This window comes from Candida margitis (assembly GCF_024628925.1).
Source record: "Candida margitis strain CBS 14175 chromosome Unknown scaffold59, whole genome shotgun sequence".
Classification (NCBI taxonomy): Eukaryota; Fungi; Ascomycota; class Pichiomycetes; order Serinales; family Debaryomycetaceae; genus Lodderomyces; species Lodderomyces margitis.
In genome coordinates, this window is record NW_026261732.1 from 25,768 (window position 1) to 43,108 (window position 17,341).

Here is a 17,341-nt window from a genome sequence, read left to right on the forward strand (position 1 = left end):
TATCTAGAAGAGATACGGCATTATCTGGAGAAACAGTGGACAATAAAGGAAAGCAAGGTTGACCATGTCTGTGAACAATAGATTATCTAGTCCCATTCCGAACCGATTTCCTTATATTTTTAAACAACTCAAGCTGCTTGAATGTCTTTTGCATCAAATGTTCAACCAACCACAAGGGGAAATACCTACCCATTAAGTGTAAAGTATAGCCTCTGGATCCTCCAAATAAGTTGAATTTAGTCAGCCCTTTTAGAATCTTTCTAGATACATCGTCAGCGTAGGCATCTGGGCTGATTCCTTTCCTCAAGCTCATACCTTTTGTGGCTCGTGTACTATCCAAAATGCCTTCCACATTGTACAATGAATTTTGAAGTCTCTTTTGTGCGTCAGCAAGAGACTCCAGACCACCAATTTGAGTGTTTACTCCTCCCGTGATAATACTGTGTACCTTTACGCCGAATGGTTCCATTTCTCCATGTAATGTTTGTGCATATGCGTCAATGGCTGCTTTCGTTGCACTATAGATACTGGTCCAGGCAAGAGGCACTCTTGCTGCGACTGAACTGGTGAAAACAATAGATCCTTTGGCATTGATGACGTACGGTGCAAGTTGTTTAGTGGCGTTAATATGACCAATCACATTTACTTGGAAAATCTTGTTCACTTTTGCTTCGTCCATCTCAGCTGCAGGACCACCGATAGCGATTCCTGCATTGTTGTACAAGATGTCCACATAGCCTCCTGTTTCTTTAAAGACAACATCTTTCAATCTCTTCAAATCATCAAGGTTTGTGATGTCACACGGAACTGAAATCACTCCATACTCAGCAACAAGAGGATCCTGTAAATGTAAGACAGCTTGTGGGGATGCGCCAATCACCTTGTAACCTCTCTTGCTAAAGGCTTTTGCTAGCGCATACCCTATGCCAGACGAGGCACCTGTGATAACTGCATACTTTTGTCTCGATCCTGATCTAGAATAGCTCATCGTATTGTGGATACATGTGGGGCAGCTAACTAAGTTTCAAGAGACCAGGGTCTATCACTCCTTTTATCTTATTCAAAAAAAGGGGGAACGGTGTGTGGTGAGGAGAAGGATCCTTTTATTTTTATCTCCGTGATCTTGCACGTGAACTTTTTTGCTGGTGAAATATCGGAGATACGCAACCCCCACATTTTTTTTATCAAAGACCAAACTGTAATCCGTTGATAAGTACAGCTGGAGATAGCAATACTTTTTGGAAGTAACTAAGTCTTTGTTGATTACTTCTTGGGCTGATCAAAGGATGGCGTTAAACGCCTTGGCCAGGATTAAAGAACCCGTTTGTTGCAATGGTGAAAGGAACGGGTGTTTGATAGGAACAGTAAGACATAAATGCTACAAAATGTAAGTGGTAAAGCAGCAAGACTTTTGTAAACTCCATCTAGTGTGAAATTGCAACCTGTTTGACTGAATTTTTCGGGCCTAAGCAGTTTCCTCCGAAAAATATTGCTTTGTGTGATTGGGAAAAACTAAGTCCGTATATCGTAAAGTAATTGAATTTTCCTCATGATTTAAATCTGTTGCAAAACTTTGATAAACTGTCGGACTTTTTTGCAGTGAAATTTTTTTAAAAACCTTTTGCGTAAAGAATATTGATCCTTTAATACAATCTACGAATTAAAGCTCATCAAGAAATCTGATAGAATGAAGAGGCTCTGGATATATGTTTCCGTTAGCTCTACAGAAGGCAGCACACATTCAAACAACTTTTAACACCCTAACACCTCCCAGCCGTTCTCTAATAATATAACTTCTGTGTCTCCTGTAAAGGAGTCCAGACTCGCCGCTTATGATTAATGCGAATGTAATTGGCCCAGCAAAAAAAAGAAATGGATCTCACCGAAACCGCTCCTATACCGGTCCGCAATAGTATTACACTCTTTTTGATGACGCATGTTGAAAAAAAAAAAACTTGACCATATTTATATCACCTAAAAGAACCAAGTTTGAAGATTTATCCCACATTCAAAACAACATCACTACTTGAAAAAGAAAAATGGCCCCTAAAACATTATACGATAAAGTGTTTGAGGACCACATTGTCCACAAAGATGAGTCCAACTCTTGCTTATTATACATTGACAGACACTTAGTTCATGAAGTCACTTCCCCTCAAGCATTTGAAGGATTGAGAAATGCAAATAGATCTGTGAGAAGAAAAGACTGTACTTTGGCCACGGTAGATCATAATATCCCAACAACTCCCAGAACCACTTTCAAGGATGTTGACACTTTTATCAAACAAGGGGACTCAAAATTGCAAGTTAAAACTTTGGAACAGAATGTAAAAGACTTTGATGTCAAGTACTTTGGAATGAGTGATAGCAGACAAGGTATTGTTCACATTGTTGGTCCAGAACAAGGATTCACATTACCTGGTACGACTGTTGTTTGTGGTGATTCACACACATCCACCCACGGTGCTTTCGGCGCTTTGGCGTTTGGTATCGGTACTTCGGAGGTTGAACATGTTCTTGCAACTCAAACCATCATCCAAACAAAATCGAAGAACATGAGGATTTTCGTCGATGGGTCCTTAAGTGAGGGTATTACTTCTAAAGATTTAATCTTGCATGTCATTGGTGTAATTGGTACTGCAGGTGGTACTGGTTGTGTTATTGAGTTTGCAGGTAAGGCTATTGAAGAGTTGTCTATGGAAGCAAGGATGTCCATATGTAACATGTCAATTGAAGCTGGTGCAAGAGCAGGTATGATCAAGCCAGATGAAACAACCTTCAAGTATATCAAAGGAAGACCATTGGCACCAAAAGGAGAACAATGGGATAAAGCTGTAAAATACTGGAAAACATTGCATTCCGATCCAGGAGCAAAATTTGATTACGATATCAAGATTGCTGCCAAGGATATTGTACCCACGATAACTTGGGGTAACTCGCCACAAGACGCATTGCCAATTACAGCTAAGGTCCCTGATCCAGCAGAGGTAAGCGACCCAATAAAGAAAGAAGGTATGCAAAGAGCATTGAAATACCAAGGGTTAACCCCAAACACTCCATTGAAAGACATCAAAATTGACAAGGCATTCATTGGTTCATGTACAAACTCGAGAATTGAAGATTTGCGAGCTGCAGCTAAGGTCGCAAAAGGACACAAAAAAGCTGATAACGTTAAAGAAGTTTTGGTCGTACCTGGTTCTGGTCTTATCAAAAGACAAGCCGAGAAAGAAGGTCTTGACAAGATTTTCGAGGCTGCTGGGTTCACGTGGAGAGAAGCTGGTTGCTCGATGTGCTTGGGAATGAATCCGGATATCTTGAGCCCAGAAGAAAGATGTGCATCAACATCGAACAGAAACTTTGAAGGTCGTCAAGGGGCAAGGTCAAGAACACACTTGATGTCACCAGCAATGGCTGCAGCTGCCGCTATCAAAGGTCATTTTACCGACATTAGAGAATTTGAGCACAGACACACTGATGAACCTGAAGTAGCCATTGAACTGGGCGAAGAGGACCAAGAATTGCAAGATGCGGTGTACGAGCACGAAAAAGTGCCAATGGATGTGTCACAAGCTGTTGAGGATGACAGGCTTAAAGATATTCCACAGCCATCTCCTAAAAAAGCTAAGCCTTCTTCTGACTCTGAAGGAGGTTTAGATAAATTCACAGTCTTGACTGGTATTGCAGCTCCATTGTTTAAGGCCAATGTTGATACCGATGCCATTATCCCAAAACAATTTTTAAAGACAATCAAGAGAACTGGGTTGAAAGATGGGTTGTTTTACGAGGCCAGGTTTGTCAAGGAAAATGGCAAAGATGTCGAAACTGATTTCGTGTTGAATCGAGAACCATATCGGAAAGCAGAAATTTTGGTTGTCACTGGTGACAATTTCGGATGTGGTTCATCTAGAGAACACGCTCCATGGGCATTAAAGGACTTTGGTATTAAGTCAATAATAGCTCCATCTTTTGGTGATATCTTCTACAACAATTCATTCAAGAACTTTTTGCTTCCAATCAGATTACCTCAGGAAGTCATCGAGTCCAAGCTCATACCTGTAATTGAAGGAGGGCACAAGTTAACAATCGATTTACCAACACAGCAGATAAGAGATGGTGAGACTGATGAAGTTTTGGTTCAACATTTTGATGTCGAAGAATTTAGAAAGCACTGTTTACTTAATGGATTGGATGATATTGGATTGACATTGCAAAAGGAGGAGTACATTCAAGCATACGAGGAGAGGAGAAGAGACAGGTTTTCATTCTTGGAGGGTGGATCAAAATTGATTACCCCTGTTAGGGGAGCTAAGAAGAGCAAGTATGGTTTGAAGACCCAAGAATGGTGATGTGAATTTAACGTTTATAATTTATTATATTGAGCTCTATTTATTACACTAAAAAAAAGAAAAAAAGAATGCAACACTTTATCAATCTGCACGTTCTGACATTACTTGTTTAACTGGCTCTGAATCGCCATAAAGATTGTGTTGTTGAATGTATCTTATCACGGAATTTGGTAGCAAATATTGCACAGACATGCCTCTCCTTATGAACAATCGTATTTTCGTTGATGAGATATCATTGTAAATCAATTGCTTAATCACCAAAATGTTTTTCCGATGTTCATACATAATGTCGTGACTTAGAAGAAAGCTTCTCACGTCGGAGCCTGTCCGTTCTACGATCAAGCATCCGTATTTCCCAAGTATGTGATGTAAATCCTGGTCAGCCCAAACATCCGGCTCTCCCATTGACTCGATCAAATCTCCACCCGCCAAGAGCATGATTTTGACTCCTCTTCTCTTGCCTGACTTTGTCATAATTCCTCCTCGTTTAATGTTTATTTCTTCATTGAAGTGGTCCAAGACTAGTGCAGTTCTAGTATACTTTGGTTGTAATGATTCCCATGCGTCGACCATAAGCCACGACGAGGTTCGCTCACAGGCCAATTCACACATTCTCACCCTGTGATGTGCAGGAGCTAGCCCCTGTTTCTTGTAATTCGACGATACCGGACTGTAATACCCACCAATGACTTCAAATCTGGTCTGTTCAATTACAGCATCCAATGCCATTTCAAACATTCTTAAATGCAAGTAAGTTATGGGCGAGTAACTTCCGCAAGCCACAATTACTAATGGTGCTTTTGATTCATCGGTCAAAGTTGTGCCCAATCTATGGGTGGGGAATTCATAATCATTCAATTCCGTAGCTTGTCTTTGTATACCATGTGGTACTTCTTCCAAGTCGGCAATCTGGGAAGAACGTACTTGAATAGAAGGTGGTAGAATTTCCTTTCGACTTTTTTCTTGGGGTTCAGCAACATCAATAATGATCTCCTCTTCATCAGACGAGGAATTCGTCAACTCAGTATGTTTGCGAGGAATCTTGGAATGGTATCTTGATTCAGATTCACCGCCGCTTTCGTACGATTTGAGTCGAATTACTGATGGTTTTGCTGAGGAGGCTGGGTGTGGCGCTGGATCATCTAACGCTTCACCTAGATCTTCCATTACGAAAGGTTGGATTGGGACATTGTGCGGTATTGCATGCAGTGGTGCTGTTGGCTCAATGTTCTTGTTCTTTGACGGAGGCATGAAATTTGGGTCATTTGTGGGGTCCATTGTGGATATCTCTTAGTCCTAAAGAATGCAAGGCGATTGTATTAACTGTAGGTGTTCTCTTGGCCTATAACTGATGACCAGCTTGTATATCCTTCTATGAATGGTAATTTAACTTCACTGCTTGAAGGTGGTTGTTGTATATCGGTGTACGTTGCGTACAGGTATTAGGACACAGACGTTTCTTGTATTTCCGGGTTTATAAAAGAAAATTTTTTTTGCTCACGAGATAACAATTGTTTGCGTGGTGTGTGTTCACAAAAATTAGTCATGCTGTGTTGAGAGGGAACAGACCGGCGGAATAGTGACGTGCGGTTGAAATGGCAGCAAAACGGCCTTAACAGGAAACGGCACTGGCTATTTTTAGTGAAAAATTGTGGATCATTGTTTCTGGCAGGAGCTACTAATTGCACAAGCTTCAGGATGGCGGTATCTCCCCATACATTTGTAGAGGGATCTCTTACCAGGTAATGACGCTTGGTCAATCTCTACATTTACATTATTGTGGCTTGGCTTCGTCAAGCACAGTGGCTGTTTGCACCAAAAAAAAAAAAAAAATTGCTTCAGCAAAAACTCTGGGATGTAATGACCAATTGCTTACAGAACAAAACAACACAGTCATGACAAATAGGGCCAAAATTAGACCTGCCAAAAGGTTGATGAATGCTGCCGGTGGGTGTGCAAAGTACGGTACGGAATATGGCAATTGTGTTCTTCTAAAATATCAAACAATTAAGAAGGGCGATTGTGAACAAGAGTTTCAAAAGTTTAAAAGCTGTGTTACCGAGAAACTAGCAAAGAAGTAAGCCTGATTTGTGCATGATCGAATTAGTGCATTAGGTAAAGGTGATTGAAATTCGGATATGGATTGGCTGAAACCACAAGTAACAGCTTACAGTGAATTGCTATGTCTGTTTATGATGACAATATCAAATAGCAACACAGAGTATCATGTTGAGAGTATATCAAAGAAGTACCCCCATTATACCAGCTAGCTTATCCCACCCGCTGTCCTCAAAAGAACGACTCTGTAAATGTGTAGCTTCGTTTGTATAGCCTAATAACGCAATATCTTCGAGTGATCACGTGCACTTCATACTCCACATAAATAGAAGCAAACAAAGAGGAGAAAAAAATAATCACTTTTGGGTGTATGTTGATAAACGATTTCCTTTATCCTCGGAACAACTGGCTTTCTGATATCCACATAACAGAGACACTTGACTGCGCTAGCAATCATGGTAAGTATATCACGATTAGCCGGCTACAACAAGCAGGATGTCAAAAATATCATCTTGTTGTTGCAAGAGTTTATGGTTACATACAAGCAAAACAAGGTCACATTGAATTACCAGTCCCGTCCCGTGGTTTTATTCTTTAGTACATTAATTGCCACTGCTGGGTTTGGGCTATACTTTTCCATCAGAAGTGTTGTCAACAAGTACAATGAGTACGTATTGGCCAAGAAGTTACGTCGTCCCAGTCTCATTCGTCAGTCGTCCAACATGCTAAAGAATGGGACAAGGGAGGTTTTCATTCCTAGTGGCAAGGATTCCATTAAAAGAATCATTATACCCAAGCCAAACAACGATTTATATGCTGCTGATAAGTATCTATATAAAGACTTTGCTATCAACCAGCGTCTTTTGCTGCAAAAGAAGGGAGTCCTTTTCAGCTCAAAATTTCTCAACCAATTAGCCATCATATGGAGGATCTTGATTCCTAAATTCTACAGCAAAAACACCTCGTTGTTGTTATCACAGTGTTTTTTTCTAATATTCCGAACATGGTTGTCCTTGCTAGTGGCCAAATTGGATGGTCAAATTGTCAAGAATTTGATTGCCGCCAATGGTAAAAAGTTTTCGCGTGACTTGATTTACTGGTTGTTGATTGCTTTTCCTGCTTCCTATACGAATGCAGCTATTAAATACTTGGATCAAAGGTTGGCCCTTGGATTTAGAACTAATTTGACTAGATATATCCATGACATGTACCTTGACAAGACAATGGCTTACTACAAGATAGATTTGGGCAATTCAGCTCTTCAAAATATCGATCAATACATCACCGATGATGTGACAAAGTTTTGTTCGTCATTATCGTCATTGTTTTCACTGATGGGTAAGCCATTTATCGACATGATTTTCTTTGCCGTTTATTTGAGGGACAATTTAGGTAGTGGTGCCATTATTGGTATATTTGCAAACTACTTCCTTACTGCAGTGATGTTGAAAAGAGCTACACCGTCATTTGGTAAGTTGTCGGCACAAGGAGCTCACCTTGAAGGAATCTATTTCAACCAGCATTTGAACTTTATGACCAATTGTGAAGAAATTGGGTTCTACAAGGGATCTCTTGTTGAAAAGGCAAAGCTAACTGAAAACTTTAAAAAGTTGATGAACCATGTAAAGAAGGAGATTAATACCAGTTTCTGGTATGCCACATTGGAAGACTATGTTTTAAAATATACTTGGTCGGCATGGGGCTATATTTTTGCCGGATTGCCAGTATTTTTAGATGAATTGTGGCCCGCTGAAGGCAAAAAGAAGGATGTATCCCCCGATGCACAGGCAAATGCTGCGAGTGAGCGTAAAAACATGAGACAATTTATCACCAACAAGAGATTGTTGTTGTCTCTTGCCGATGCGGGATCGAGATTGATGTACTCGATCAAGGACGTCAATACATTGACTGGGTATACCGATAGAGTCTTTGAGTTGTTGACACAGTTGCATCGTGTGCATTCGCCTCGATTCGACTATGGTGATAAACATGGAATTGCCGATATTCACGGTACAATTCAAAACAATTACCCTAATGGATTAAGGTTTGAACACATTCCCGTGATTATACCAACACCACAAGGATCGGAATATACCCCCTTGGTTAAGGATTTAAATTTCCACATCAAGCTGAGAAACATGTTGATTTTGGGTTCGAATGGGTCAGGAAAGACTTCAATTGCTAGAATCATTGCTGGTTTGTGGCCATTGTACAGTGGCCTTTTATCTAAGCCAAACGACGACGATATATTCTACTTGCCACAAAAGACTTATTTCACCACAGGAAATTTGAGAGATCAGATTATATACCCTCATTCGTATGTTGAGATGTTGGAGATGGGTTACAATGATGATTATTTGTACCATATTCTTCATGAAGTCAAATTGGAGTATCTTTTGAAAAGAGAAGGAAGTTTCAATGTGGTTAAAGATTGGAAGGATGTGTTTAGTGGAGGTGAAAAGCAAAGAATTAGTATTGCTCGTGTTTTATTCAAGAATCCTAAATGTGTTGTTCTTGATGAAAGTACCAATGCCGTTAGTACTGATGTTGAAGATTATCTTTTTGAACTTTTAAAACTGAAGAAAATCCCATTCATTACTTTATCTCATAGACCTTTGTTGATGAAGTACCACGATTACATTTTAGAAATTGAAGAAGAAGGTACTTGGAAATTACATGATTTGACTAGTGAAGAAAATTTGCAGACCATTGATAATGAAATTGCTGAAATTGAAGAAAAGATTAGTCAAGTATCTAAATGGGAAAAGAGAAAAGATGAGATTAATGATTACTTGGATGGGAAATTTGATAACATTGGAATGGAAAGTTCAATTGATTTTTCGGAGAAATCCATCAAGGTGGGATCTGCTTAAGTAGGTAGGGGAACTCTAGTAATGAAAAGGAAAATGTTTTTAAAACGTGGTGTAGAATATTGTCGCAGTTTAACTCTATTCGTCATTTGAAGAAGAAAAAAAAAGAAAAAAATAAATTCAAAATGGAAAAAAAGTTTCAACGAAAAAAGGATTTTTTTCCTTCATCTCTACTAGAGACTAATTTTTCTAAACCGAAACGCCCTCCCTTTCAAACTGGAAACAATAAAACCAAAGGAAATAACAACACATTGATATCATCATGTCGGAACCGATTAAGAAAAAGAACGGTGACATTTCCAAAGCACCTACTCCTCAAAACACGCCAGCCAGTGTCACCAACTCATATTTGAAGCTGCAACCGCCAACAGTGCCAACGATTGAAGAAGGCAATGAGAACAAGATCAATCAAACATTGGCCAATAACCCAGTATTGTTGTCGATGATTCAGGGTAAATTGGGTGATTTGGTGGGGAAAAGCAGTGGCTATGTTGCTAACTTGCCTTCAGCGGTGAAGAATAGAATTTATGGATTGAAGTCAATACAACAACAACAAATGAAACTAGAGGCTGAGTTTCAGAAGGAGTTGTTGGAGTTAGAAAAGAGGTATTTCAAGAAATATGAGCCACTTTATGCCAAGAGAAAGGAGGTTATTGTTGGGGATGTTGAACCTAGTGAGAAAGAGATTGAAGAAGGAAAAGCACTTGAAGAGAAAGATGATGATGATGATGAAGAGGAGGAAGATGAAGAAGAGGAGGAGGAGGGTAAAGAACAAGATCAGGAAGATGGTAAAGACGCCAAGGGTATTCCTGGATTCTGGTTAACTGCTTTGGAAAACTTATCCACAGTATCCGAAACCATCACCGATAGAGATTCGGAAATCTTGGAACATTTAATCGACATTCGTATGCAATACTTATCAACCCCAGGATTTGAGTTAATTTTTGAGTTTGGCGAAGGTGGTAATGACTATTTCTCGAATTCAATCTTGACTAAAACATACCATTATCAGGCTGAGTTGGGATACAGTGGAGATTTCGTTTATGACCATGCCACTGGATGTGAAATCAGTTGGAAATCAAAGGAGAAGAATCCAACAATAAACATCGAAAGAAGAAAACAAAGAAATAAGACAACTAAACAAACTAGAACCATTGAAAAGATAACCCCAACTGAGTCGTTTTTCAATTTCTTTGATCCACCAAAGCCACCTAAAGTTGACCATGAGGATGATGATGATGAAGAGCACAATCATAAGGAAGGTGACAACGAAAATGTCGATGATGAAGAAGAAGACGAAGAAGACGAAGATTTAGAAGCTAGATTGGAGTTGGATTACCAATTGGGAGAAGAAATCAAAGATCGTTTGATTCCAAGAGCAGTTGACTGGTTTACTGGTGATGCCGTTGATTTTGCTTATCCTGATGAATTTGATGGCGATGAAGACGAAGAGTTTTCCGATGAGGATGGTGAAGACGACGACGATGATGAAGATGACGATGATGAGGATGGTGATAATAGTGGACAAGGTGAAAAGCAGCCACCAGCTGAATGTAAACAACAATAACTGGAGTGATAGTGTGTGTATAGTGACAAATTAGCTGTAATAAAGTATCTAAGATGTTGATGATTAAAGCAAAAGAACGCAATGTGTAGTGTGTAGTGTGTAGTGTGTAGTATGGGAAGAGGAATATTATCAAGATGAGCAGGAACGTTGTTTATTTATACTGAGAATGAGACAATTCAAATGAGACAATTCAAAAAAGTAAGGCTAAGAAGAAGGCAGGTTTGACAAACTTTTTGAGTGCATAGAAAAGACTTTGGATCAGTCAATTTTAAACATAGATGCCAGGCCTGGACTATAAAACCTTCCCAGCACGTTCGGTTTTTTTCTTATAAACAAAATAACCACATCTGCTTCTTTTGTTTTGTCTTTTCCATCGAGCCGAAAATTGCAAAAAAATGCAGAAATGCAAAATTGCAGAATTGGAGAATTGGAGAATTGGAGAATTGGAGAATTGGGGTGTAGTGGTGGTGTGCCAAGTCAAAAGAAACAAAGAAGCAATAGAAAAGAATATAATAGAACAACCCTTCATTTTGACTAAAAAGTTACGACAGACAATGAGGTGTGGTGTGGTTTTTATGTAACTCTTGTTAAATCCAAATAAATCCAAATTCTCTTTCGGTGTGTAAAAAGATTCACAACTTTAAAATCTTCTATCTGATGCCGAGGAACCCACATTATACATTACACAATTTACACAGTTTACAAAGTTTACACATATATAGCCGAACAAAGAAAAGCGCGATATTTTAAGTTTTTAACCATTATTTTTCTTTTTAGAATGAAAATAAAAAAAGTCCACGTTTTTAAACGGGCATGCAAATGCTACAAAGCTTTATCTCAGTCTAATAAGTTAAGTTAGTCGAATAGAAGTTGGGTTAAGGGTTTATTACATGTGAAATGCAAGAAAGAGGTTGATGTATTATGTTAAATAAAAGTGAGGAAAAGAGGCGGGGAGTGGGGGTGTCGTATAATTAACAAAAAATACAAACAATTGAAAACTTCAACAAGACAAGAAACAAAACTTCACAAAAATAGAAACAAAGTTGCAGTCCACAAACATAGAAGATATAGTTAACACAAAACTTTGCATAAGGGATAAAGATGGAACTGTAATAGTAAAGTGGTGGGGGTACAACAACACGAGGGGCAGAGATTGTTTTGTTTTTTTTTTTTTCATAATTTAACCGAATAAAGATGCAACAACAAAAGAAAAGAAAAGAAAAGAAAATAACACTAGTAACAGGTTAGAGTCTTTTAAAGATGAGAACAGGAATATTTTGATATACAATCACTCACTCGATTGAAGAAAACACATATTCTTTTAGTTTTTCACTTTTCTTTTTGTATCATTTTCATGTCTCCCTCGGCATAGAGGAAAAAACATGAGGTCTATATATGATGTACATATGATACTACTACCAGGCATAAGGTAAGACATGGAAGAATAATTCCAGAGTGGTTTCTCCTTCCACTTTTTTGATTCTCATACTCGTCTTTTGTCTTCTTCTTCCAACTTCTTTGCTTGCTTTGTATAAGCTATAATCTTGTAGAGAATCTTATGCTCAAACACTTTTAAAATATTACGAAAACAACACAAAGAACGTTCCTCCAAACTCCCTTTTTTATTTTTTTATTTTTTTATTTTTTTATGTTTTTATGTTTTTAAATTTTAGGGCCCAGAACAAAGACTATAGACACTGTACAAAGAAAAAGTGAAACACGATAACTCAAAGATAGAGATTTTTTTCAATTACGAAACAAACATTGGCAAATGTTTAGTGAGTTCAATGAGTTGAATACTCTTAAGTCTTTCCATATCAAATGTGTGTGTGTGTGTGTGTGTGTGTGTGTAAACCATTTGCATGTGAATCTAGACTCTTATTTGCAGTATTAGTCTTATAGAACATACGTTTTTTGTCTAATTCTTAAAAGGGTTTCTTAGTCTTACAAATTGCCAGGTTTAACAACATTTGATTGGTTAATAAATAAATACACTTTGTTTAATCAAACGTTTGAGTTTTTTTATTTTTTTTATCTTTTTTATTTGCACTTTTGTCCAGTATACTTTTTCACTTTTACACTGTATTAACCACTAGGATTGTTTCATTCTCTGTATGTCTGTAATGTTGTAGGTCATTTCGTTCTGTAACATCAGGCTATGCTGCTGCCTTTTTAAACTGAGACACATTTGTTAAAACAAAGCAAAGCAAAACAAAACAGGGGGTGTTAAAAAAATAAAAAAAAAGAAACAGAAAAGCAAGAATTAAGGAGAGGAAAAGAAGGTGTTTTGTTTGCTATGTAAAATCAACGACTACTTTACTATACAATACAAAACAACAAAACCGTAGACGAATATACAAACAGCTAGGTTTAGTGTTAGCATTAACACTACTAACCACGGTTGAAAGTAATGGTTACACATGTGTGTGAAGGCTACGTTGATTGATAACTGGAAAGGTTTTATACACACAGTTTGTTGTTAAAATGATTGTTAATAGCAATGTTCCACAAAACATATATTTATTCCCAAATTCAGCCACAACTAAGGAGAAAAAAAAAGATTATTACATCATACACAAAAACAAACATCTCTCTTTTTAATTTTATAAAATTATCACATGCAAATTGTTAAAAAAAAGGCTATAGATAGCAATTTAAACCATAATACATATACTTTAAACTTACACACTGTACATTACAAGATAATACTAAAATAATAAAGTAATAGTAGTAACAGTAGTAGTTAAGATTTCCCGAGAACAAAACTAAATAATAACAAAAGCTTTATTTTCCAATTGGAATACGTAATTACCCGAAGACAAAACAAACAAACAAACAAACAAACAGACAGACAGACAGACAGACATACAACTGTAAAAGATAACAACACGATTGCAGAGAGTATAACTACTTTCCAGTGCCCAGATAGATAACATAGCATATACCAATAGACTGACCGACTGACCGGCTGATATAAAAATATAAAACAAAACTATTAATTACACCATAGACAAAATCATCAACTGACTTACTTGACATATGACAACATATATAGACAGTGAAAATAAATATTAAATAATACAAACAAACAGTGGCAATAATTTAACATGTGATAATTTTCAAACACATCTTACCACTACTACTACTACTACTACTACTACTAACGATTACTTCTGTCTCTCTGTTTCTCGATGACCTCTCTGTGTTTGACTGATGAGATGTGAAACTAATTTTAGTCTGAGGTTCAGTAACACTTTGTGTATGTATGTAATGCACATTGAGCTAAACAATTGCTCTTAATTATTTGTCTTGTGTAAAATCTTACATATGTGTGTATTGTTGTTGTTGTTGTTACCTATAACAACAAACCATATGATAAAATACCAAGTAGTAAACACTAAATACTAAATACTAAATACTAAATAATCTCAATGTCTATATTTACAACTAACTAACTAACAATCTATCTATCTAACTATCTAACTCTCTATCTATTATAAATATCAACCACAATTTCTTTCAATTCAATTTTCCCATATCCAACTTTTTCTTTCTTTCTTTCTTTCTTTCTTTCTTTCTTTCTTCTATTTGTTTTCACATATTGCATTTTTCCAGCTACTACAATTACTACAGATAGTACTATTATTACTACTTGTTCAAGAAAGTCAAAGTTATCTAATCAAACACAGCAACAACACAGTTAGTTATTACTATTGTGTTCTAAGTTTTACATTTTACAATTCTTTTTTTAGCACGTGCAAATCTTTTTATTTTCACCTGCCACACTTCATTTTATTTTTAAGGAGAGGTGACACATACTTAAATTGCAACCACAACAGCAACTACAGCAACAACAATTAAAGCCACGCAATGTCTGATATCCAACAAGTTAAGCAAAAAGCTAAGCAAGCCTTGCCCAAACAAACCAAAAAGTTCAATTCCAAGTCACTTGAACATGTAAACAACTATTCCCTTGTTCAATATGTTGAAAATTTAGTCTTGTCCTTTTCAGTTTTCAACTCCATTTACCAACAATTTATTGTCCCATTGTACCAATTTATCACTACACAAGTGTTGTCAGTATCCCCCATTTACGACATTGCTGATTTAGTTGATGGATTGACGCTTTATTTCCTTGGTTTATTTGACCATGCCTTTATCGACTTGCCTAACCAATTTATCCACTTCGTTGTTGTTAATTTCATCAAACCCATCAATCAACAAATTATCACCATTAACAATTCATTTTTAAAACCAGTCGAAAATGACGCTGAAGATTCTCTTTTCCAAATTTACTACACTTTGAAGTCGATTGTCCTCAATATCACCAATGTCGCATTTTCAAAATCAAATGAATTGCAACACCAAATTGTCAACACCTACAATCAAGAATTGTCATCAACACCCGCCAATAAGTCATATTTGGAAAAGAATTTGACTGCTAGTTACAATACTGGTGTCAAGACGGTTAAAGTGTTGAATGATGATATTTTGGTTCCATTAAAAAATCAAACCCAAGAGTTTTATACTAATGGTAAAAAGAATGCCGAATCGTTTTTGAAAGAGACAAGAGATCGTATTGAGCCTAAATTGAATAATGCAGCTGAAGAATTGAATAATAAAAAGGATGATTTGTTGAAGAGTGCTAGTAATGCCGTTCCTGTACCTGCTAATTAAGTTTATCCCTGGGGGAAGCTTAACAGATATTTTTTGCTTAAAGGTTTGAAGTTGGAGAGTTTTATACCAATTGGTTATTTCACAACTGGGATTGAGAATGTTCATCATCTCAATTCTTTTATACACATACATGCATACATACACACATGTTTTTTTTTTTTATATAGCTTTTATTTTGTTTTTTGAAAGTGTTTACTAATATACCTTATACCCTATATCTTATTCACCTGTATCGTAAACCGAGTCATAAGTTAAACCAAATATACTTTTCTACTTACTTACTCACTCACTCACTCACTTCACTGTTCTCGGAAACGACTTGATATAATCTATTCCCCCGACACACTGCGGCACCGTCAACTGTTTATCACCACCACCAACAATCAGTTGCAAAATCTCAATCCCCACATCCACCGTACGTTGTATAGCATCATGTTCCAAAATGAGCCCCGTGCCACCACGTTCCTGTTTGAAACGCTTCACATCATGATACACATCCTGTTCCGTTCTCCTATTTGAATGATCAAGCATCTTCCAATCAAATGTGTCGAAATCCCAAAGAACCGCCTGCATGCCAAACTGCCTTAAGATAGACCGCACCCGATTATCAATGCCACCATAAGGTGGTCGAAACCATTTGGGCAAATGGAACCCTGTTGCATTCATGCTCCAAATCAGCCATTCAATCTGGGCAATAATATCCTGATTTGACAATGCCGGGAGAAACTTGTGCGACCACGTATGCGACCCCATTATATGTCCTGCAGCTATTGAATCATGGTAAATATCGGGGAACCGCACAATATTGACGCCCAATGTAAACAATGTTGTCTTGGTGTGCGTCTTGTTCATTGCCGCAAGTAAACTGCGAGTATAGGGACTAGGTCCATCATCAAATGTTTGTGAGAGTTTGGGACACGTATAAACATCATCAAATTCAACACAATTGAAGCAATCAAATGAACAACTGGCGGGTGACCGTAATTGGAGTTGTGAACACGATGCTTGATTGTGAAGGGGCACAGGCACAATTTTATTGAAATCAATGAAATCTAATGGGATGTAAGGTGGATCCAACCCGGGCCATTCATGTAATCCCGTGAAATCAGTTAACCACTGTGGAAAAGGCAATTTTGGTGGGTAGATCATAGGTGACGGTGGAAGCTCGTATTGTTTGGGAGATGGTGGTGGTTGATTAGCCTCGTTGGTTTGTTGTTGTTGTTGTTGATGTTGGTGTTGTTTCATTTGCTGTTGCACATGAAAATCGGGCGTTACTGCATAAACATAATTGTCAAACACTTTACTACTAGATGGTCCATGGGCTCCATTGCTTACATCATCTCCTTTATTATTACTGTGATTATTGTAGAATTTGGGGGAAATGACCGATGATATCTTAGCACTCAACCGTTTTGAATATTCGGACGCATAAACAAATGATAACGATATGGTGAATAGGTAAATAAAAAGAGCCCACCACTTCATTTCTATTATTATTAATACTAATGATGATGATGCTATTTCAAGACAAATGAGTGCCTTTGTTTTGTTAGAATTCAAATGATGGAAATTAGACTTTGGTGGAACCTATTTATCAACAAAGGAGAAATGATGGATTAAGATTTGTAAAATTTCAAAAAAGGTAAAAAAAATAGAACAAATATGAAGCTGGAAGGGTTCACCGTTTTGTTTTGTTTTGTTTTCTTTAATTTTTTTTTTTTGCAACTATTTCTTTGATATGGTGAAATATTGCACAACAAAATGACCAACAGTGTAACTAAACGTAAGCATCCGTGACACACAATAACAGAACTCTCTCCAAA

The 17,341-nt window shown here is 37.3% G+C and overlaps 7 protein-coding genes across 7 annotated transcripts; 4 read left to right on the forward strand and 3 right to left on the reverse strand. All coding sequences in view use genetic code 12, as the record gives it.

Annotated features, from left to right (window-relative positions):
- Nucleotides 1-82: 82 nt before the first annotated feature.
- On the reverse strand, nucleotides 83-988 carry CANMA_000362 (uncharacterized protein; the record flags this gene model as incomplete). Its single annotated transcript, XM_051815806.1, has 1 exon — nucleotides 83-988. One exon carries the CDS (start codon nucleotides 986-988, stop codon nucleotides 83-85), a length of 906 nt encoding a protein of 301 aa, XP_051674002.1.
- A 1,051-nt stretch (nucleotides 989-2,039) lies between these two features.
- Nucleotides 2,040-4,346, forward strand: LEU1 (3-isopropylmalate dehydratase; the record flags this gene model as incomplete). The annotated part of the gene is made up of 1 exon (XM_051815817.1): nucleotides 2,040-4,346. One exon carries the CDS (start codon nucleotides 2,040-2,042, stop codon nucleotides 4,344-4,346), a length of 2,307 nt encoding a protein of 768 aa, XP_051674003.1.
- An 81-nt stretch (nucleotides 4,347-4,427) lies between these two features.
- On the reverse strand, nucleotides 4,428-5,624 carry CANMA_000364 (nicotinamide-nucleotide adenylyltransferase; the record flags this gene model as incomplete). Its single annotated transcript, XM_051815828.1, has 1 exon — nucleotides 4,428-5,624. The coding sequence occupies one exon, from the start codon at nucleotides 5,622-5,624 to the stop codon at nucleotides 4,428-4,430; it is 1,197 nt and encodes a 398-aa protein (XP_051674004.1).
- Nucleotides 5,625-6,859: 1,235 nt separating this feature from the next.
- Nucleotides 6,860-9,277, forward strand: PXA1 (ATP-binding cassette long-chain fatty acid transporter; the record flags this gene model as incomplete). The annotated part of the gene is made up of 1 exon (XM_051815839.1): nucleotides 6,860-9,277. One exon carries the CDS (start codon nucleotides 6,860-6,862, stop codon nucleotides 9,275-9,277), a length of 2,418 nt encoding a protein of 805 aa, XP_051674005.1.
- Nucleotides 9,278-9,536: 259 nt separating this feature from the next.
- On the forward strand, nucleotides 9,537-10,841 carry NAP1 (histone chaperone; the record flags this gene model as incomplete). The annotated part of the gene is made up of 1 exon (XM_051815850.1): nucleotides 9,537-10,841. One exon carries the CDS (start codon nucleotides 9,537-9,539, stop codon nucleotides 10,839-10,841), a length of 1,305 nt encoding a protein of 434 aa, XP_051674006.1.
- A 3,870-nt stretch (nucleotides 10,842-14,711) lies between these two features.
- Nucleotides 14,712-15,518, forward strand: CANMA_000367 (uncharacterized protein; the record flags this gene model as incomplete). Its single annotated transcript, XM_051815861.1, has 1 exon — nucleotides 14,712-15,518. The coding sequence occupies one exon, from the start codon at nucleotides 14,712-14,714 to the stop codon at nucleotides 15,516-15,518; it is 807 nt and encodes a 268-aa protein (XP_051674007.1).
- A 294-nt stretch (nucleotides 15,519-15,812) lies between these two features.
- On the reverse strand, nucleotides 15,813-17,003 carry CDA2 (chitin deacetylase; the record flags this gene model as incomplete). Its single annotated transcript, XM_051815872.1, has 1 exon — nucleotides 15,813-17,003. One exon carries the CDS (start codon nucleotides 17,001-17,003, stop codon nucleotides 15,813-15,815), a length of 1,191 nt encoding a protein of 396 aa, XP_051674008.1.
- Nucleotides 17,004-17,341: the final 338 nt, after the last annotated feature.